The sequence below is a fragment of the Octopus bimaculoides genome, chromosome 3, assembly GCF_046866305.1.
Source record: "Octopus bimaculoides isolate indiv1 chromosome 3, ASM4686630v1, whole genome shotgun sequence".
Taxonomy (NCBI): Eukaryota; Metazoa; Mollusca; class Cephalopoda; order Octopoda; family Octopodidae; genus Octopus; species Octopus bimaculoides.
The window spans coordinates 132,590,895-132,614,012 of NC_142930.1; the positions used below are offsets into that span (position 1 = coordinate 132,590,895).

At 43.3% G+C, this 23,118-nt stretch overlaps 1 protein-coding gene across 4 annotated transcripts in view; it reads left to right on the plus strand.

The window, feature by feature from the left end:
• Positions 1–23,118, plus strand: part of LOC106873908 (uncharacterized) — a 344,369-nt gene that overhangs the window by 112,098 nt on the left and 209,153 nt on the right. For all 4 annotated transcript variants that reach the window (XM_089349658.1, XM_089349655.1, XM_089349657.1 and 1 more), the window contains 2 exons: positions 18,796–18,919; positions 21,865–22,084. In XM_089349658.1, coding sequence (XP_089205784.1) covers positions 18,796–18,919; positions 21,865–22,084 — 344 coding nt within the window. The remainder of the gene's footprint in view (positions 1–18,795; positions 18,920–21,864; positions 22,085–23,118) is intronic.

Here is a 23,118-nt window from a genome sequence, read left to right on the forward strand (position 1 = left end):
CATCATACAAGCAGTGTCTTTTGTTATCAGTCTTGTATGAAAACATGTCCAGCCTTGAGGAGATATTACTGTACTTGGAAACAAATTAGGGTTAGTGACAGGAAGAGCATTCAACTACAGAAAATCTGTCAGAACAAGTTCCATCTGATTCATGCAGGCATGGAAAAGTGGATATTAAAATGGTGGTATACTCCTGAATGTTTTCTTCCTCTCGTCATTCTTCCAAGATATAACACCCTTAAGTGTTCATTCAGAAAAGTCCTACACACATCTTTAATCATTGTAAGATCTACAGTAAAGGCTAGACTCTGCTTGAGTGAAGAGGTTCACTAAATCTGAAACATGTTTAGAGTTGTCACTGCACTTCAAAGTTTGGACTTCCTCCCTACTGCATTCTATATTTAATTAATTTTTTAATTATATAATTTTAATTATATTATTTAATTTATTAATTAAAACTTCAGTGTTGTTTTCCATGCTTCTTTTTTTCCTTTTTTTAACTCCTAACTAGATAATGGATGTTCTCATTAACAATGGTGTGGTTAAAGTTAATTAAAATTTCTTTCTTTACGACATAAGATATGTGTATTACATGCACACATGCATGTATAGATACATATATTGCATAGGCACAGCTGCTTGGTAAGAAGTTTGCTTCCCAAGTACATGGTTTTAGGTTCAATCCCACTACATGCCACCTTGGGCAAGTGTCTTTTACTATCCCCACCAGCTTGACTAAAGCCTTGAGAGTGGAAAATTAATAGAAAGAGATTGAAAAGATGTCCTCTGTGTGTGTGTGTGTGTGTGTGCGTGTGTGCGTGTGTGTGTGTGCGTGTGTGTGTGTGTGTGTGTGTGTTTGTGTGAGATTGTCTCCTTGCCTTGACATCTCACATTAGTTGTAAACAAGTGTCACCACCATGTAAGTGGTGGTGTTTGTTTTCAATCTTCTGTGAAAAGATGTTTGATCACAGGGAAATATTATCTTACTTAGAAACAAGTAAGGGTTGGACACAGGAAGGTCATCCAGCTGTAGAAAACCCACTTCAACAAATTCCATTTGACCCATGCAAGCATGGAAAATTAAACGTTTGTAATTGTGTACATTTTATTAACATATCTGTCTATACTCATTTACTTGTTTCAGTCATTTGACTGTGGCCATGCTGGAGCACCACCTTTAGTCGAGCAAATCGACCCCAGGACTTATTCTTTGGAAGCCTAGTACTTATTCTATCGGTCTCTTTTGCCAAACCGCTAAGTTACGGGGACGTAAACACACCAGCATCGGTTGTCAAGCGATGTTGGGGGGACAAACACAGACACACAAACATACATACACACACACATACATACATACATACATATATATATATATATATATATATATATATATATGACGGGCTTCTTTCAGTTTCCATCTACCAAATCCACTCACAAGGCCTTGGTCGGCCCGAGGCTATAGTAGAAGACACTTGCCCAAGGTGTCACGCAATGGGACTGAACCCGAAACCATATGGTTGGTAAGCAAATGGTAATCATTATATCCACCTTAACCTGGGTGCTTTGTTAGAACACCAAATACTGCATAATTATTAGCCTTGAGAGATCCTCTCATATAGGTGCTTGGTGCATATAAGCACACATATAGATCATAGCAGATGAGAATTATCTGTTATGGGCACTGGAATTCCTGTATCGTGTGATTTCGACCTACCAGACCTCATCAGTGGGAAGCACTGGACACTGCATGCCACAATATATAGAACATCAGCATCTTTACAGACATTGATGTTGCAAATAGCCAGCACACACACACACACACACAAATGTGTGTGTGTATACGTGTGTGTGTGTGTGTGTGTGTGTGCGTGTACACATATACCCACACTTGTACACGCCATGCATGTGTGTATCTGAGTGTGTTGTAGTACCTAAAAACAATGATTATGATGATTTACATACACACACACACACACACACACACACATATATATACATACATACATAGTGTCACATGAGCTATAAACCTAATGGTGTTCTAATATGTTTTATCTGTAGCTTTTAAATAACGAATGATATTAATTGAAGTAGAAATGATATTGCTGTGGGAGTGCCATATGTAAAGTCTCTATTTATCCTCTGTGTGTGTGTGTGTGTGTGTGTGTGTGTGCATGTTAGATCATGCATTTCATGTCCCTGCACTGAAAAAACAAAAAGATACATTGATATAGCTGTTCAACTCCACTTAGGTGCCCCAGTATTTCTTTGCACTTATTAACCGAGACTTTTCAGTGATCACAAGATATTTTGTATTCATCACAACGTCATTAAATCTCTTCACTTACTTCAAAGCAAGGGAGCAATGTAATGTAATGATGGCGTGGAGGGAGTGCTCTTGCACTTCCTTTCAACATCAATGAAGCTAAACAAAAAAAAAAAAAAGAGAACAAAAAAACGAAACAAAAAAATGAAAATCAAATCCATGGAAATGTTGGTTAAAAAATGTAGTTTGCTGACCCAGACTTGGGTCACCAAGATCTTAACCTTCTGGTTCCAGCTAAGGGTCTTTGGCACTGCATGTGTCTATGAACTTACCCCCCCCCCCCCTCTATCTCTATCTCTCCTCCTCTCGCTTCTCTCTCCCTACCTCTCTCATCAGTGTTATGTGACATTTATATTACCTACCTAGATATGTCGCCAATGATTCTCAGCCACCTCTTATCACTACTTGTCTATTCTTTAGAGAATCTCTTGAAATCTCTTGTCACCAAGGACTGTAAGCGTTGGGGTGGGATGATTATCATTGGTAATAGTTGTGGTGGTGGGGGTCAGGTGAAGGGATAAAAGAAAAACAACAATAACAGTAAAAAAAAACCCCAACCAATCAGAACTACTATAAAGTCCTTTTCCTCTTACCAGACCCCTACTACCCCCCCTCCTTGAATGTCCTTAATCAGAAATCCATAGACAGCTTCCTTTTGACACTTTGTTCCTACATAGGTATTAGCAGTGTGTGTATGGGGGGGGGGGGAAGATCCTTGCTAGTTACAGCAACACATGCACAGACCCACACGTATGTATCCACACACAAACACACAGGTGTGTGTGTGTATATATATGTATACATTATTCAAATATATCTCTATATACACATATAGATAAATATTTCAATAAAACTCTATACCATTATTGAGTACTATCTCCTTTCATTTATAAGCTACAACATATATATATTAGCCAGTACTCACACACACACACACACACCATAGAGTTCAACATTGTCCTCCAGTTAATTTGAGTTAATAAAACTGTCCAGCCCTTAACAGCATAGAAGTTTGATGTTAAATGATGATGACAATATATTGTCGGTTATTTTGCTGGCATCTTTGTAAAGTAAACAACAAAATTTTATTATTATCTTTATCATCATCATCGTCATCACCACAAAAGTTCAAATTCATTACTTCTTTCACAACTGAATAATTTATTTTAATTTTGGGTTTACTCTAGTTCCAGCATTTCTCTCCCTTGGCCTTTGGGAGAAGAGATTTCATTAACAATAATGAATTTTCTTCTCATTAACTGATATAATTTCAAATGATAAAAAAGTAATTTTCAGTTTAACACTTCAAGTGCAGTAGCCTATATTTAGTTATATGAATCTCTATGCTTGCATGCTTTTATGTATGTGTGTGTGTATCTGTCTGTTTCTCTCTCTTTCTCTCTGTCTTTCCCCCCCTCTCTCTCTCTCCTCCTACTAAATGAAATCCCTTTGTAAATAACAAGATACCATGAAAACCATTGAAGCTACAGAGAGGAAATGAACCATGCACCTCTCACTTACTGAGTAAACCTGATACCAGTGATTGTTCTCTAAGCACTGTGTTGTTATTCTTCTACCCACAAAGAGATTTATTATGATTTTCAGTCTCAAGTTGTTATTCTTTTTACAATGTATACAGGTCAGTATTTCTTATATTAAAATTCCTAGCTAAAATAATATAACATACACACATACATATGTGCATGTATGGATGTGTGTGTATATATATATATATATATATATATATATATATATAATTTTTTGTCCTAGAGCGCACAATGTTCTTGAAGGTCGGCAATGGTCTTCCTCGGTTACAAGTGGACGGCCATCATATATATCATCATCATCATCATCATCATATCTATGCTGGCGTGAGTTGGACATTTTGACCAGGCTGGCAAGCGGGAAGGCTGCACCAGACTCCAGTTTGACTTGTCATGGTTTTCTACAGCTGGATACCTTTCCTAACAACAACCACTCTGAGAGTGTAATGGGTGCTTTTATATGTCACTGGCACAAGTGTCATTTCCATGACACCAGGGTGCTTTTACATGCCTTCAGCACAGGTGCCAATTTGCATGACACCGGTATCTGCCACAACTGCGACTTTGCTCACCTTGGTGGCTCTTCTTTACAAGCAGCATAGGTCTTCTTATCATCATCATTGCATAGCATCCATTTTCCATGCTGGTATATCTCTTGACTCTTTTACTCTCTTTCACTTGTTTCAGTCATTTGACTGTGGCCATGCTGGAGCACTGCCTTTAGTCGAGCAAATCGCTCCCAGGACTTATTCATTGTAAGCCTAGTACTTATTCTATTGGTCTCTTTTGCCGAACCGCGAAGTTACGGGGACATAAACACACCAGCATCGCTTGTCAAGTGATGTTGGGGGGACAAACACAGACACACAAACATATATATATATATATATATATATATATGGAGAAAAACTAGAGGTAGTCGATAGCTTCCGCTATCTGGGTGACCAAGTTAGTAGTGTGGGGGGGGGGGTGCTGAAAGTGTAACTGCTAGAATAAGAATAGCCTGGGCCAAGTTTAGAGAGCTCTTACCTCTGCTGGCGACAAAGGGACTCTCACACAGAGTAAAAGGCAGACTGTATGATGCATGTGTACGAACAGCCATGCTACATGGCAGTGAAACATGGGCTGTGACTGCTGAGGACATGCGTAAGCTCGCAAGGAATGAAGCCAGTATGCTCCGCTGGATGTGTAATGTAAATGTGCATACCCGTCAGAGTGTAAGTATCTTGAGAGAAAAGCTGAACATAAGAAGCATCAGTAGTGGTGTGCAAGAGAGACGATTGCGCTGGTTTGGACATGTGGTGAGAATGAATGAGGATAGCTGCGTGAAAAAGTGCCACTCCCTAACAGTTGAGGGAACCCGTGGAAGAGGTAGGCCCAGGAAGACCTGGGCTGAGGTGGTGAGGCAAGACCTTCGAACATTGGGCCTCACCGAGGCAATGACTACTGACCGAAACCTTTGGAAATGTGCTGTGCGTGAGAAGACCCGGCAAGCCAAGTGAGATCGTTGCCAGGGCCCCTGGACTGGCTCTTGTGCGGGTGGCACATAAGATGTACCATCCTGAGCGTGACCATTGCCAGTACCGCCTGACTGGCCTTGTAGGGTTTTCGAGCGAGATCGTTGCCAGTGCCCCTGGACTGGCTCTTGTGCAGGTGGCACATAAAAGACACCATTTCGAGCGTGGCCGTTTTCGTGCGGGTGACACGTAAAAGCACCCACTACACTCTCTGAGTGGTTGGCGTTAGGAAGGGCATCCAGCTGTAGAAACTCTGCCAAATTAGATTGGAGCCTGGTGTAGCCATCCGGCTGCACCAGTCCTCAGTCAAATCGTCCAACCCATGCTAGCATGGAAAGCGGACGTTAAACGATGATGATGATGATGATGATATGATGGGCTTCTTTCAGTTTCTGTCTACCAAATCCACTCACAAGGCTTTGGTCGGCCCGAGGCTATAGTAGAAGACACTTGCCCAAGGTGCCACGCAGTGGGAATGAACCTGGAACCATGTGGTTTGTAAGCAAGCTACTTACCACACAGCCACTATATCTTCATATTGATTTCTATCATGTGATGATGTGGGCATGTTCTATGCCTATGGAACTTTTAAATAATGTGAAGGTGACTCACCATATTGTGTAACAGCTGTAACTCCAACTAAATCTGTTGAGTGCTACTTTCTTTTGTTCATTCGCCTACGCATATGTGTATGTGCATGTTTGTTTATAGATGTATATGTGTGTGTATGTGCATTTATTTTAGAGTTGACTACCATTATATTTCAAGAGCACCAAAATTCAATCATTCCATAGCACTATCCTTACTCATGAACTTAGACGGGAAATCTTCAATAAATTTTCTTATTCCTTTATTGCCCACAAGGGGCTAAAACATAGAGGGGACAAACAAGGATAGACAAAGGAATTAAGTCGATTACATCGACCCCAGTGCGTAACTGGTACTTAATTTATCGACCCCGAAAGGATGAAAGGCAAAGTCAACCTCGGCGGAATTTGAACTCAGAACATAACAGCAGACCAAATACTGCTGAGCATTTCGCCCGGTGTGCTAACGTTTCTGCCAGCTCACCGCCTTATATAAATTCAATAAATTTTCTGCTTATCATGAGACTAGCTGAATATTCCAGATTCTAATCTCAAATTTTACTATCTTGTTTATTTACTCATTTGTGTCTATTTTTACATAAATTTAATAGGTGGAGTTCATGATGTTGTTATTGTAGGAAATAGCTTTATGACACACATGCAAAAACCACGTACATGTATGTGTGTGTGTGTGTGTGTGTGTGTGTGTACATACACATTTTTTATCTTTTACTTGTTTCAGTCATTTTGACCGCAGCCATACTGGGCACTGCCTTGAATTTTTAGTCAAATGACTTGACCTCGTATTTCTGTTTTAAAAACCTGGAACTTAGTCTATCAATGTCTTTTGTTGAACTGCTAAGTAACGCACCAACACCAGTTGTCAAGCGACGGAGTGGGGGACAGACACAACCACATGAACACATATAGATACACACACACACACACACACACATACACACATATATAATGACAGGCTTCTTTCAGTTTCTGTCTACCAAATCCTTTTGCAAAGCTTTGATCAGCTTGAGGCTGTAGTAGCAGACACTTGCCCAAGGTATCATGCAACAGGACTGAACTCACAACCATGTGGTTGGGAAGCAAGCTTCTTGTGGTGTGTGCGTACGAGTAGATGTAATCGCCTTACCTCGGTTTTCCTTTCCTCGACTGCAAGTCCGTCTTGCGGTATCCGATCCTCGAAGCTTGCCCCGACCCAAGGTACACCAGGTATAGCAGCTGCCTCTCCCAAACCTTCCCAAACCTAGGCCGTCGCTTAACACGTCTTGTCCTGACCACAGCCCCGTTCCAAAAAAGGGCACGAACGCCGATCGAGGCTCCCTCTGCGCTGTTTCCCCTTCCGGTCGACTCGCCCTTCCGGTCAGCCTCCCCAGACACTGACGTCATACCACACGCCACCCTGATCTTAAAGATCACGTTCACCCATACTCCAATTCGAAGTCCGCCATCCAACCGGGCAGGCGCCCTACACGTCGAGATCTTCTCAAGCTAGGTGGCTCGTTTCCATCGCAATCCTCATCCGACGAAGTGGCAATCCTGCGCAGATCCAGCACGTGATGCGGCATTCCATCCACAGAGACATTGTTTCTAGAATTGACCGCTGTCACTGTTCCCCTGCTCCATTGTGATGTGCAGCGTGCCTTCGGCGGCTTGACCCAAACTTCCTCCCCTACTTTCATGCCGGCGGGTCCCTTCTCTTCCTCGCAGAACTCCGGCGTCTTACAGGGATGCCTCCATTCATATTTGAACACCGCTCTGTGCGGCACAGACTCTTCCGCTTGTCCGGATCGGGGAGACATATTGTACCAGTAGACCGCTTCCAGGGGCGAAATGTGCCCCCTTTCAGCCATGGCCTTGATCGTCCGATGGTGCCTCTCAACGATTCCGTTGCCACTCGGTCTATACGCCGCTCTAAACAATCGTTGCACCTTCCACCGGTCAAGCATCTCTCCCAACGCTTCCGAACGAAACGCCGCCCCGTTGTCCATTAGCAGTTCTTCCACAGGACCCCTCTCCAAGAATATCCCATTCAGAATGCGGCCAATCTCATCGGCAATGCCTGTCCTCAGCTCCCTCCAAATGGCCAGCCGGCCCGGCCCGCAGTCAACCATGCTGAGATACATTTCCTGACGGTAGTGCGTCACATCCACAGCCAGTCTCCTCCAGTTGCACTCTACTGAGAGGTTCCCCTGCTCAAGCCCACCCGGGGCGGGGTCAATGGAGTGGCATCTGTCACATTTCGCGACCACTTTCTTAACGTTTCTCCTAGTGACGTCAGCGTCAACCATTTTCGCCAGATACAGGGTCCTATCCACCCCCAAGTGGTGCATAGCATGTAGCTCCTTCAGTTCGGAGTCACCCAGCCGACACACTGCTGCTATCCCTTTCCTTGCTTCCTCCGGTTCCTCCAGCCACGCTAGCATCACACCAAACCATCCCGCACTCCGTCTTGGGCACATACCAGTTTCCTCTGACCGGGTCTTCCGCTCTCGTTCTCTCCAGGATTTCCCGCATCATCGCCACCGTCGCCTCTCCTACCTTGTCACTCCAACTCTCCCCCTCTGCTCGTCTCTTGATGTAACTACATGCAATGCGCAACCAACGAGCGATCGGATAGTGTCCGATCAACTTCCCACAAACCGAGAACAACTCTCTCCTGCTGACGCTGGAACTCAGCTCTGGGATCTCGTTTCCTCTCCGGAACACCAGCTCACCTGATCTATCTTTTTGTAGCTTCAGCCCCAGCGCAGCTCCCCCCACCACTGACTCAGGCGGCTTCGCAATCAGCCCGAACCTCTCCAGGTGTCTCACTACATCGGTGGCTGGCACTACAGTCTCGTCAACCAAAATGTCGTCGATGTAGGAACTGGTGGCCTTCCTTATTCTCTCCTCTTTCCCTAGGACGGACTTGAGCACCATCGCCATAATTTTCGGAGCGGAATTCAGCCCGAAACCCAGCCTGGTTAAACAGTACGTCCGGCCCTTGTACCGCACCAGCTGGTATCGCCACAGCTTGTCACTCACACGGAGCTGCAAATATGCCGACTTCAAGTCGACGATCGTCGCTGCCTTGGTCGACTGTCTCCACACACGTAACGTCTCACCGCAAACGTCTGTTGCTTCACCTCCCGTGTGGCACGATATATGGTCGTTCAGTTCCCTAAAGTCCAGCACCGGTCTGACTTTTCCTTTCGTCGGCTGCACTACCGCCATCAGAGGCAGCACTCCACTCACCACCTCCTCTTTCCATGGGACAAGGACTCCTTCCTTGATCCATCTCTCTACCTCCTCGTCGAACTCGACGCCGGCGTGACCTTTCAACGTATGCTGGTAGCAGCTCACCCTGTTCTTTAGTAGCGGGGGCTCGTCCTTCCATCGCCACTCTATCGTCCACCTCCGACCATCAAACGCCGCCTGAAAATCTTTGTCTTCGATGGTGTAAGCGGCGCTGTCCTCGACGGGGCTCTGCTCTCCCTGGCGGTCCCAACTCACGGCGCACGATGCCCCCACGCTTCCGAACGTGACCTCATCTCCTGCAATCCTAACGCCACCAAGACGGTTGATGGCGTCCATCCCCAACACCACATCAACCCCGTCTATCACATAGTCGATCAAGATCACCCGTAGCCTCAGCGCCGCGCTCGGTAACGCTATCTCCAGACTGGAGCTGCCCCTGCAACGGATCTCTCTACCGTCGACCGCTCGGACACTACTCGTCCCATCCCATTTCTTCGCCACCCTTGGCGTCACGAGGGTAGTCGTGCAACCCGTGTCCATGAGGGCCTTGAACTTCTTCCCCTCGACCTCGACTCCGACCACGGGCAGCGCCTCCACAAGCGCCTCTACTTGGTTGCGAGGAAAGTTTGAGAGGCAGCAACTTCCCCACGGTCGTTTCCCTGGTCGCAATCACAGGCGATGTGCCCAGTCTTCCTGCATCGATAGCAGACGGGCCCCGATTCGGCGCATTCCCTCGCCATGTGTGGCCCCTGACATTTGAAACACCGGCCCGAGAACGGCCGCTGTTGTTGCTCGGTAGGCTTCCTCACGCCGCTCTCAGGCTGTCGTCTGTCGGAACGTGCCTCTGTCACCGCCATCGCTATAGGCTTCCTTCCGACGTGCTGTGTCAACATGCGAGCTTGCGCTACTAGCTCGCTGAGCGCCATCTTCCTCCCGCCAGGCAACTGCTGTAATCGGATCCCTATGTCGTCGGGGGATCCATTTACAAACGCCAGCCGCGCCGCTCTGTCTAGGCCTTCTCCCATAAACCCAGCCAGCGTGGCCAGTCTTCGCACTTCCGCCGCGTATTCATCCACCTGTTCTCCCCCCCATCTAATCGTTCCTAGTTTTACGAAGGCAGCGTACTCGCTCTCCGTATATGCCTCTCTCAGCCTCCGTTTGACGTTCTCTGCACTCAATCTTGCTTTCTCGTCCATTTCTAGGTAGAGGGTCAGGGCGCTCCCTTCCAAGTACAGAGCCATGAGACTCGCCACATCGCTTATTCCTTGCAGCTTGGCAACGAGCCTAATTTTTCGTATCCAAGCCATCACATCTCCTTCGCCATTAAAAGGCCTGATCACATTGCTGGTGATCCTAATCTTGGTGGCTGCCATCGCGGCGAATTTCTGCACGTGGTGCCGAAATAGCTTGTGGTGTGTGCGTACGAGTAGATGTAATCGCCTTACCTCGGTTTTTCTTTCCTCGACTGCGAGTCCGTCTTGCGGTATCCGATCCTCGAAGCTTGCCCCGACCCAAGGTACACCAAACCTTCCCAAACCTAGGCCGTCGCTTAACACGTCTTGTCCTGACCGCAGCCCCGTTCCAAAAAGGGGCACGAACGCTGATCGAGGCTCCCTCTGCGCTGTTTCCCCTTCCGGTCAGCCTCCCCAGACACTGACGTCATACCACACTTCTTACCACACAGCCATGCCTGTGCCTATGATGTGCGCATATACTCAGACATATATGTATATACATTTGTGTGCATGTATATGCATGTATGTATGTATGTGTATATATGGGTGTTTATATGTGTGTGCATGTATGTGTGTGTACATGTATATGTGTATATATGCTTATAAGTGTGTATGTATGTAACATTGCCTAATAAAAAAAATCAAGAAAGTTAATTGAAAAAAAGGAAAAAAAAAAACTAGGAAATTAGGCTTTCACATTGTACAGCTGGAAAAACCTTGTAGAATCTAGTAAGTGAAATATATTTGCGCTGGTGTTTAATTCCCATTTTCTGTAATAAAAAGCAGATTAGTGACACTTCTTTTCAGGAGTGTATGTTTTTTTGGTTGGTTTCTTTACTTGTTTATAACAAATGAATCGAAAAAGTGGATATTAGTATCACACTGTGAAGGCCAGGAAGGGTTATTAGTTGGACTCAGATTACATTTGCAGTGATTGCCTTAATTTTAAGTGTCATTAATAACACAACATTTAGATATGATGCTAGTCTATGGTAAATAAACCACGTACTGATATGTAAACCTAGACGACAGAATTAACTGTCATATTTACTGACACAGTGATATACCTGTTTATAGTTGAATATGAAATTCTAACCTAAAAGCTGATAGTCTGACATCTAATTCGCTCTTTGTAAAACATTTCTTTCCTTTCTTGCTTTGGTTCAATGCTGTTTTTTTAGTGACTGATTCCAACACTGTATAACTAGGTAGGCAGGTGGTTTTGCTATCTATATTTATGTAGGTGCATGTGAAAAGAAGACTGAAGCTGAGAACAAAGAACACATATTTCTCGGCAAGTGGTTAATAGAAGAAAGAATAGACATTGCATGGTTATTGCAGTTTGAGTTGCTTCTGGCTAGATGTGGTGACTGCATAAATAACATGAAATTTCAAAAAAAGACAAAGTGTGTTACATTATGGACCAATAGAATCCTAACATTCATTGGAAACACATTCCAGTGGTACCATTCATGCCATTGGAGGGTATGATGCTAAAAACATCATTGTACCTATCATCATTGTCATTGTTATCGTTTGTTGTTTTAACAGCTACTTTTCTATAGCTGCATTGGTCAAACAAGATTCATCAAGGCAAATTTTCTATATACGGATGCATTTGCTCTTCCATTTGCTAACTTCTGCTTGTTTTTAAGTAAAGCAAGGTAATAGTTACCTCTAGTCCAGGCATGTTTTCATTGCAGATTGCAAATAAACATCACTACGTATTTGATGATGTTTGTTGACAATTAGTATGGAATGTCAACACACACACACACACACACACATACACTCACACACACATACACACAAATATACATAACCCTCCCCCTTATAAACTTGTACACACACATGTATACTAATACACATGCACAGGACATTTTTTTGTTTTTTCAATTTCTGTCTACTAAATACATTCATAAGACTTACATTCATAAGACTGGCTCAGTGCTATGGTAAAACATGCTTACCTAAGATTCCATGTGGTGGGATTGAACCCAAAACCACATGGATAGTTGTAAAGCAAACTTATTAACCACCCAACCATATCGATGCCTGTTATCTCCAATCAATAGCTGAAGAGAATCCTCTGCACCATCAGCTGCATGTAGAATAATAATGATGGCCGCTCCTGTTGATGTCAATGTGTGAGTGTTTGAAGGAGAGGATTTTTTAAAATGTGAGACAAAAAAAAAAACAATTTAAAAAATTAAAGAATAAAAGAAGCATCATCTATTTATCTATCTATCTATCTATCTATCTATCTATCAGTCTGTCTATCGATCTATTTATTTATCTATCTGTCTGTCTATCTTATTTCTTTATTGCCCACAAGGGGCTAAGCACAGAGTGAACAGATAAATGGATTAAATCGATTGCATCGACCCTAGTGTGTAACTGGTACTTATTTAATCAACCCCGAAAGGATGAAAGGTAAAGTCGACCTTGGGGGAATTTGAACTTAGAATGTAACAGCAGACGAAATACCGCTAAGCATTTTGCCCGGCGTGCTAACGTTTCTGCCAGCTCGCCGCCTATCTATCTATCTATCTGTCTAACAATCAAAACAAGAGAAATACAAGCAACACTGGCAACTGAGAAGACAACAGCATCTGCAAAAACAACAAGTGAGGAAGCAGGGGAAAAGAAAGAAAATTCCAAGACTGTTTCCCCCTCCCCCACATCACACACACCTCACACAAATAACAAGCCATCAGCACCAACAAAAACAGCAACACAACCACTCACACAAGCACACACAGACGCTCACAATTTTCCCCTACCCCCTTCCGATTCCTCAGAACCTTCGTCGGAAGATGAAAGTAATGAGGAATGGCAAATAGCCCAGAAAGGAAGGAGGAAGAGGAGCAAGAAAAGAAAAGCAAACACAAACAAAGCAGGGAGATACACAACTCCCAAAAACACTCCAGACACCAACACAAGCACACACAACTACAACACAAGCAACAAAACCCCAAAAGCAAGTACACACACAATGCTCACTGCCATCAACACAAAAAACTCAGAGTTGATGGAATACATCAACACAAAAACAAACATAACAAACGAAGACATAAAAACCAGCAACCACAAATACACAACACCGCCAGAACACATCAAAATACTACACATAATACCAACCCTGCACCACACACTAAAATCTATTTTTCCAAAGGCAGTTGGCAAATGCCAAAAATACCTGGTGAAAAAACTATACAGTGATCTCCTCAAAGAAAACCCGAAGGAGGAGACACAAAAACTCTCAAACGGTAAGTGACTCTCTTTATAAAACTTTAACACTCAAATCAAAATGATGCTCAAGATTGGTTGTGTAAATGCGCGTGGCTTGGGGTCCCCTTGGAAACAAGGGTACCTCCTAAATGACATAAAGTCACATAAACTAGAAATCATAACCATAAGCGAGACCAGACTCCATGATCCGCGGGCCCTATCGTCCATGTTTGGCAGACAGTTTAACATTTATTTTTCTCCCTGTCTGCCGAGAATGGGCGGTAGTGGCACGGCGGTACTCTTTCGCAAGAGTCTGGATCTCGAAGTAAAGACAGTATTCATAGACCCGGAGGGTAGATTGGTTGTTCTGGATGTGGATGGCAGCGATGGGTGTGCTTTTCGACTCATATCAATATACGCACCACCTTTAACAGGTAGGCCGGATTTCTTTCGACGTCTAGAAGTATTCCTAGGAACGTCTCATCCTTTACTTTTAGTGGGGGATTGGAATGCTACCTTGGACACGCATCTAGACTATGTGGGCAGAGATAGGAATAGACGGGGATGCAAATGCCTCAAAGACCTGCTCAGACGCTTTCAACTGTCTGACAGGTACCGACTCGATTACCCGAATGCGCCAATGTAGACATGGACAAACCGCATCGGGTCGTCGAGATCGTATCTAGATAGAATACTGTGTAGGAGAGTAGATAGAGATAGCATAGGGTGTCCACAATTTCACATAGTCAGCTACACGGATCACAAACTTGTGACGTGTACGCTAGACTTAGATAAGACACATAGGCAGGGCCCCGGTTACTGGAAACTAAACGCGTCTTTCCCGTCGAGACAAGTTTTCAGAGACCGGATTAGCACGTTAGTAAAGAGGGCTTTGACAGGAGCCATCATCAATAACAAATGGTGGTTTGCCCTCAAGAGAGCAATAAAAGCAGAAGTGGTTAGGTATAGCAAAGCACTAGCCATAGACAGAAACAGAGTAGAGGGTGAGCTAGTGAAGAAGCTAGAAGAGGCAATTAGAAGTGGCATCGCATCCGACGTTTTGGCGGCGAGGTTGGCCCTTGACCAACACTTCAACGCCAAACACGAAGGGTGCGTTGTCAGGGCTAGGATGCGTGCTCTAAGAAACGAAGGTGTTGGAGCCGCGCGAGAGGCCCGGGTGGCGGAGGCACAACAGGGCAACAAAACCACCATTTGGTTTCTGGTGGACGAACAGGGGCGCGAACTGCTCGAGCCAAGCAAAATGTGTGAGGCCTTTCAGCGGCACTTTGCTCGACTGTTTGGGATGAATGGTGAGCGAGAACGCAGGGTGGACTTCAGTGCCTACCTGCACAGCCTCCCACGACTCTCGGCAAGAGAGGCTGAGTGCTGCGAAGGTGCCATCACGGCGGCGGAAGTGAGGGACACGATGGCGGGATGCTCGAGGGACAAATCTCCGGGTTTGGATGGTCTTCCCTATGAGCTTTACAACTGTATGCCAGACTTGTTTGGAGACGTCTTGGTGGCGGTGTACTGCAACTGGCAGCAAAACGGGAGCATTCCCAGTTTTGTGAGTTGAGGAGCCGTAACGCTGCTGAAGAAAGATCCAAACAAGGGGGACGTCATAGATAACTTTAGGCCCATCACTCTGGTTAATGCAGACCTGAAAATTTTGGCCAAGGTGTTAGCCAAGCGGTTGGCGCTTGTCATCGAGAAACTGATCGGCAAGGCGCAAACGTGCGCGGTACCGGGCAGGAGCATCCATGACAACCTCCATCTGATGCGCTACATCATAGAGAGGGTAGTTAAGGAACCTGGCATGGGTGGGGCCCTGATCAATTTAGATCAATCGAAAGCTTTCGATAGGGTAGACCATCAATACTTGGAGGCTGTCCTCAGAGCGGCCGGCTTCGGTCCCATTTTCCGCGGCTGGATGGCTGCCTTGTACAGAGGCATCCGTTCGGTAGTTCGCGTCAATGGGCATCTATCAAGACCCTTCGACATTGCACGTTCGGTCCGTCAGGGATGCCCCCTCTCGTCGCTTCTGTACGTGTTGACTCTCGAGCCACTACTGCGGAAGCTGGCGACGCTGAGGGGCATCCCACGAGAGTTGGGATGTGGGACGAGCGTGTTAGCATATGCGGACGACGTCACCGTCATTGTGTCTAGCCAAAAGCACATCGAGCTTGTCGGCGAGACACTGAGAGACTACGAAGTGGTAACGGGAGCGAAAATCAACCGGGATAAGTCAGTGGGCTTGCAGCTCGGCACCTGGAGAAGCAAGCCCATGCCGTCAAGTAGCGCCTCCGTCGTGGGACGTTGGACTGACGGTCCGGTTGAGTTGCTCGGGGTCTGGTTTGGTCCAGACCTCCAAACGGAGAAGAACTGGGACGAGATAACGAGAAGGGTGGCCACTCTAGCCCGGCAATGGGCCGAGAGGAAGCTTTCCCTGAAAGGTCGGGCGGAGGTGGCGAACACGTACATCGCGTCCGTCATCTACTACCGCCTGACCGTCGTTCCTTGTCCCGACCCTACCATCACCAAACTGGAGTGCATCCTCTTCCGCTTCTTGTGGAAAGGAAGCGTTCCGATGGTTAGGCGATCCGTTTGCTGCCAACACCCGTTAAAAGGAGGACTGGGCATGCCGTGGTTGATGATGCGCAGACACGCGCTGAGACTGCGACATCTCCGGCTCTACGTAGACAGCGGTGAACAGGTGTGGTCACCGTTTGTGCGGCGTGCTTTCCCGCAGCTCGTCTCCATGACCGAACTGCAGTCATGGATCAAGAAGAGGCCGAGGAAGGGCGAATGGCACCGCGAGTGTCGCGCTGCTCTTCGGCAACTCCAACAACCCGGGTCAACCTTGAGAGACTGCATCACAACTAATGCATTCTATAGTGGATTAGTGGAGGGAAGGTACGACGACGATCTCGGGGCGAACCTGAGCGTCGACGAGGAATACCTGACCCGCCTGTTTAAGACGACCTTCGGGCCGGGACCTATGGACAACTTCCAGAGATCCCTGGCCTGGCAGTGCTATCGAGAAGCACTACCCGTTCGGGATAAGCTCTACAGGCATGGCTCGAGAAACACGGGGCCGACCTGTCCGAGATGCCTGCAGAGCGACGAAACCGTTCTGCACGCACTCGTACAGTGTCCCACCATTTCCGAGCTGTGGGCTTACGTCGAACAACTGCTATCGTGTGTGGGACGAGTCGGTCTATCAGCCGAGTCTATCATGAATATTGTCGCGCCTCCTTCCTTCAAACGGGAAGGAAGAGCTATTTTCATCGTACTTGTGGCTATGGCGAAAGAATGTGTATGGTGGACGCGTCTGAAAGGTCTAGAGACAAAGACTTTCCTCTCTGGGCAATCTCTCATCAACTTCTTCAAGTATCACCTGAAGAGGAAGGTGAGAGTAGAAAGGGAAGTCTTGTCTAGTGAATGCTTCAAAAAAAGATGGGTGAATGTAGCAAGGATGGCACGTGTGAACGACGGAGCCATCTTGAGCATAACCCTATGAACAAGAAAAAAAAAATAAAACAAAAAGGCAAAAGAGAGTCACTTACTGTTATAGTTTCTTCAATGAGAATATTGACCAAGGTTACCGTGGTCTTTTCCGTAGGCTTTTCCTTCCACGGCTAAACCTAAACTGTCCTCCCCTCTTTTACACGAGAACATTACTGTGTGATACACGATCCCGATTGATCGGCCTTTCCTTTTTTTTTTTTTTTCGATCCCTTTTGATCGCACTCCCCCTTTTTCCCTTCCTACGATCCCTTTTGATCGACACCACCACTTTTTTTTTTTTTCCTTCCCCCTCCCAAAAAGAAAAGCTCTACATTGTATTTGTCCCATCTTCGTTGAGCCCTGTGTGGCTAATAAAAAAAATGTATCTATCTATCTATCTATTTATCTGTCTGTCTGTCTATATCTTTCTGTCTCTTTGTGTATATCTTTATCTATCTAGGCGTAGGAGTGGCTGTGTGGTAAGTAGCTTGCTTACGAACCACATAGCTCCAGGTTCAGTCCCACTGCGTGGCACCTAGGGCAAGTGTCTTCTACTATAGCCTCGGGCCGACCAAAGCCTTGTGAGTGGATTTGGTTGACGGAAATTGAAAGAAGCCCATAGTATATATATCTGTGTATATATATATATATATATATATATATATATATATATATATGTGTGTGTGTGTGTGTGTGTTTGTGTGTCTGTGTTTGTCCCCCCAACATCGCTTGACAACTGATGTTGGTGTGTTTACGTCCCCGTAACTTAGCGGTTCCGCAAAAGAGACCAATAGAATAAGTACTAGGCTTACAAAGAATAAGTCCTGGGGTCGATTTGCTCGACTAAAGGTGGTGCTCCAGCATGGCCACAGTCAAATGACTGAAACAAGTAAAAGAGTAACTATTTCTATGTATGTATGTATGTTTGTATCTATCTATCTATCTATCTACAAAATTAAGAGGAATGACCAGCAAAAGTGGACTCCTATATGCTAGAAATAGATGCCAAATCACCTAACCACGAAGAATATGTTGTGATTTGGCATCTATTTCTAGCATATAGGAGTCCACTTTTGCTGGTCATTCCACTTAATTTTGTATGTAATATAATTTTAATCTTCGTTTTTTTTTTAAATATGCTAGACCACTGGTTTTAATTGATTAATATCAATTTCTACACTTATTATTAAATATTTATCTATCTAGGTATTTCTATGTATGTATGTATGTATGTATGTATCTATCTATCTATCAGTGTATATATATCACTTTGTCTATATCTTTATCTGTCTGTCTATCTATTTATCTATCTGCCTGCCTGTCTGCCTCTCCCCCACTCCCCCCATCCCCACTGGAAGCTTCTCAACCACTCAACCATGTCTACACTTATGTAAAAATATTTCAGACATCTAAATGCATAGTAAACATATAAAAGTAAACATACCAACATATTGCCAAATATCAATATGCTTCTTCTTAATATTTGATACTTTTTGCTCATTGTTGTTTCAAATCTTATAGATGTTATTATCTTCTTTGTTTAAATTTATTATCCTGTCTAAGTATGTCTCAAGATGAATTTTATTTCCATTGTAGGAGTGTCATCATCCAATGTGTGCAGAAACGGGCAAATCTGTGTTCTGCAGAGTCTGTGATATACGCATTCATAAGCAAGAAGGGTACCAAGGGCACCTGGTTATTGATGTATTCCCTTTCAGAGGTAACTAAGCTCCTTTTATTTTTATAATTGTTGTTATTAATTATATCTCCACTCTTTGGCTCTGCTTGAGTAAAATTATGGCATACAGGTAGCTAACTCATTATTTTGATAGAATATGTACAAGGCAAGGCAGCAAGCTGGTAGAAACGTTAGCACGCCAGGCAAAATGCTTAGTGGTATTTCAACTGTCTTTAAGTTCTGAGTTCAAATTCCGCCGAGGTTGACTTTGCTTTCATCCTTTCAGGATTGATAAATTAAGTACCAGTTGCGTACTGCGGTCGATCTAATCAACTGGTCCCCTCCCCCAAAATTTCAGGCCTTGTGCCTAGAATAGAAAAGAATATATATAAAGCATGGCTATGTATTTGAAAAATTTGTTTCAGAGCCTGACAGCTTCAAATTCACTCTCAATGCATGGTCACTATTGGATGCTGTCTTCTGTTATAGGTGCAGTTTGGCCAATATCTTGTAAGTGAAATAAGTGAATGAAAACTAGGAGAGAAGCCTCTCTGTATGTGCATGTGTGTGTGTGTATGTGTGTAAGACAGGTTTCTTTCAGGTTTTGTCTATCAGTTTCACTCTCAAGTCATAGGTATAGTGGTAGACACCAGCTGACAGTATCCATCCACACTGTGGGACCAAACCCTTAATTCTGTTCACAGAGCCAACATATAGACAACATTATTCTTTTACAATCTGGGTACAGGTGCCACATAAAAAGCACTGGTGATGGTGCCACATAAAAATTACTGGTGATGGTGTCACATAAAATGCAATGGTGAGGGTGCCTTATAAAAAGCACCCAGTACAATCTGTAAAGTGGTTAGCATTAGGAAGGGCATCCAGCTGTAGACACCATGAGGACGTTGTCCTCATTATTGCAAAATCATAGTTTTTCTTCTTTGACTGGGCATGCATTGTGTTCTTAAACAAAGCTCTTTATTTCATGTTGCTCCAGTCCACTCAGCTGTACATGAGTAGTCCTGTAACAGCTGGTATCCCATTCAGGAGGAACAGTGTGATGCCGGTCACTCATATATCACCCTCTCCTCACACCTTCTGAAGTACTTAAGGACCTCGAATGAATGTTTAACTACTTGGAGTGACGTTTTTTCTTGCTCTCCGCATTTAAAAAAATACATCTTAGCTGAAATTAAGACACATCTATCTAATACTGACATAATTTTTTGATATGCATAAGACAATGGTTTTTTTTATGTTGAAGTTGATCTGATTTGTATTTCATCCATGAAATCCTGGGTTGCTATTTTCACAAGGGTTTTGGGGTTTTCTTTACATTATGTGTGTTTATATATATATATATATATATATATATATATAGCAATTGCAGCTTCGAAAATACTTTGTTAGCCATTCAAGGAAAACAAAAAAAAACTGTTAGATTCACTTCAACATTTAATTTTCAAAAACAATTGCAGCATGGAAGATGTTTGTGAGCCATTTAAGAACACACAAAAAACTGTTAGATTCACTTCAAAATTTAAACTTAATTTGTGTCAAAATATTTTCATCATTCTGAAACCGCGACCTGCTCACTGACAAAAAACTTCATGCTGCATCTGTGATGCCAGTCATTTATATACCATGGAAACCAAGTTCCAGGATTCAAGGTAATAATGTCCAAAATGTCATGGAAAGGAACACTTTAAATGAAAAGTTGAGGTGGAGATGAAACCAAAACACAGGTCTTTCATATCATAAGCCTTCATTGAATAAGTTTATCATCAAAGATATTACAAATGTGACCATTGCATCTCTTTTTTTAAAATATATGTAATTAGGATAAAGTCATTATTTAATGATTTATCAGTGGCCAGCATACTAAAATACCATAATGGTTAATTTATATTAAAATTACAATAAGGGCGTTGAATAATTACAACACCAGTCTGCTGGAAGTAGACCCCAAATGGTCTAGGAACTTCTTAGATTATTACTCCACTACCACAAGGTTGTAAGCAAGGAAAATAGACTGAGGATTTATAAAATAATTTGGATAGTACCATATCTATAGATTTCATGGTTTGAGTTATTAAAAACCCTTTCCAATCAATAACTCAAACTGTGAAATCTATAGACATGGTACTATCCAAATTATAATCTTCGCTATCTATTTTCCTCACTTACAGCCTTGTGGTAGTGGAATAATAATTCAAGTGGTTCCTAGAGTATTTGGGGTCTACTTCTAGCAGACTGGCGTTGTAATTATTCAATGCCCTTATTGTAATTTTTTTTAAATATAATTTATTCAGGGTTACATTATCCAGTGTGTCTTTTTGAATGGTAGAGTATGATTGTTTGATTTGAGGGAACTTTGTCTGATATTTCTGCTAACTAAAATGACTTAGAGATCATTTTAGTGATACAGATTTAAAATATGCTACTAAAAAAAATTGAATTTTCAGACCCCCACCAAAAAAAGAAACAAATTTAAAGAATTTTTCTATATTAGTATAAGTACAGCCAGTCACTTGTGAGCACTGCATGTTTAAGCCATCCTCACACAGTGATTATGGTTTAGAAATATATATCATGTTTTCACTAATTGTTTCAGGTGCTTATGTAGTCATGAGCAAACATAGATACCCCCTTGGCTCCCTCACTATTCATCCAGTAGCACAGCCAAGATACAACTAGAGATGAGAGAGAGAGAGAGAGAGAGAGAGAGAGAGAGAGAGAGAGAGAGAGAGAGAGAGAGAGCAGTGTGAAATGAAGTACCTTTCTCAAAAATATAATGCACTGCCTGGTTCAGGAACTGAACCCCAGCCCTTTTACTCATAAGTTTATAACTCTGTAACAATTAGGCAATATGTCATCATTCTGTAGTAGTAGTAGTAGTAGTAGTAGTAGTAGTAGTAGTAGTAGTTGTACTCTTTTTTTTATGGCTCTGAGTTAATGGACTTTTAATTGTATTTCTTTTCAAGATAGCTTCAAGAGTGATTTTGAAACGGAACCCCAGTTCACATGTGATCTTAACATAAGTGATGAAGAACAAGTGGAATTGGAATTCCCAGAACCAGAACCAGAACCAGACTATGTAGAATATGGACCAACACCAGAACCAGAACCAGAACCAGACTATAGACGTAGTGATGTGTCTGAAGAAATTACCTCTCACTTTGTGAAACATAATGCATCAGCACGGTAACTACTTCTATTTCTACTGCTAGGGTCCTTGCTTATATGAGCTCGCTAATTGCTTATCCTCTCCATGCTCACTCCTCCATTCCAAACACTGCACTGAACACATCAACTATTCCTTCCTCACCAGAACTGTTACTTTCGAGAACTTACCAATCCCTTGTACATGGTGCACCCACTGACTATGAAGGCACCCAACATCAAACATATCAATCTTACCAATCTCAGAGAGCCTTCAGGGATCCTCTGAGATTATCATGGAAAGCCTACAGAGGCTATCTGAGACATGAGCCCTGTCTCCTCCTTTTGGTTAATTTATTAAAATAGAAATGTATTTAGTTTCTCATTCAGTTCCTTCCTCAAAATAATATTGAAGTACCTCAACAATTTTCTTTGTCACTATTGAAATTTTTGTTTTGTTTTTAAATAAAAGCAGTCATTACCATTCATGTATGTCTTAAGTCTGTCAGAAAAACTACATGATTATTAAGATGGAACTTATTCCGGTTACTATGGTTTATAAGTGAACAAGAGAACACTGCTCCTCTCACAATGGGTCAATAGTCCATCACAAGGTTAACTCAGCTATTACTGGAACTCCTTTTCAGTTAGGTGGACTGGAGTCATTTGAAATAAAGTACTTTGTTCCAGTATACAATGCACTACCTTGTCCAGAAATTGAAACCACAATTATACAATCAGGAGTCCAACACTCTTACCATTAGCCCAATTACTTTTCCTTCCACACTATCATCAAATTCTTGATGCTTTACAATGCTGTTCTTTTTAACCACATTTATGGTGTCATATACAGACAAAAGTGCCCCTCTATATTGTTGTTATCTAAAAAATGCAGTTCAGTGGTTTGGCCTTTTTTGTCTTTTTTTTTTATTCTTGTTTTGTCTGCATTGTTTTTTCAGGCATGATATATCTAGGACTCTCCTATCTAGTATTCTTTTTTTTTTTTTTTTTTACTTGTTTCAGTCATTTGACTGTGGCCATGCTGGGGCACTGCATTTAGTTGAGCAGATCAACCC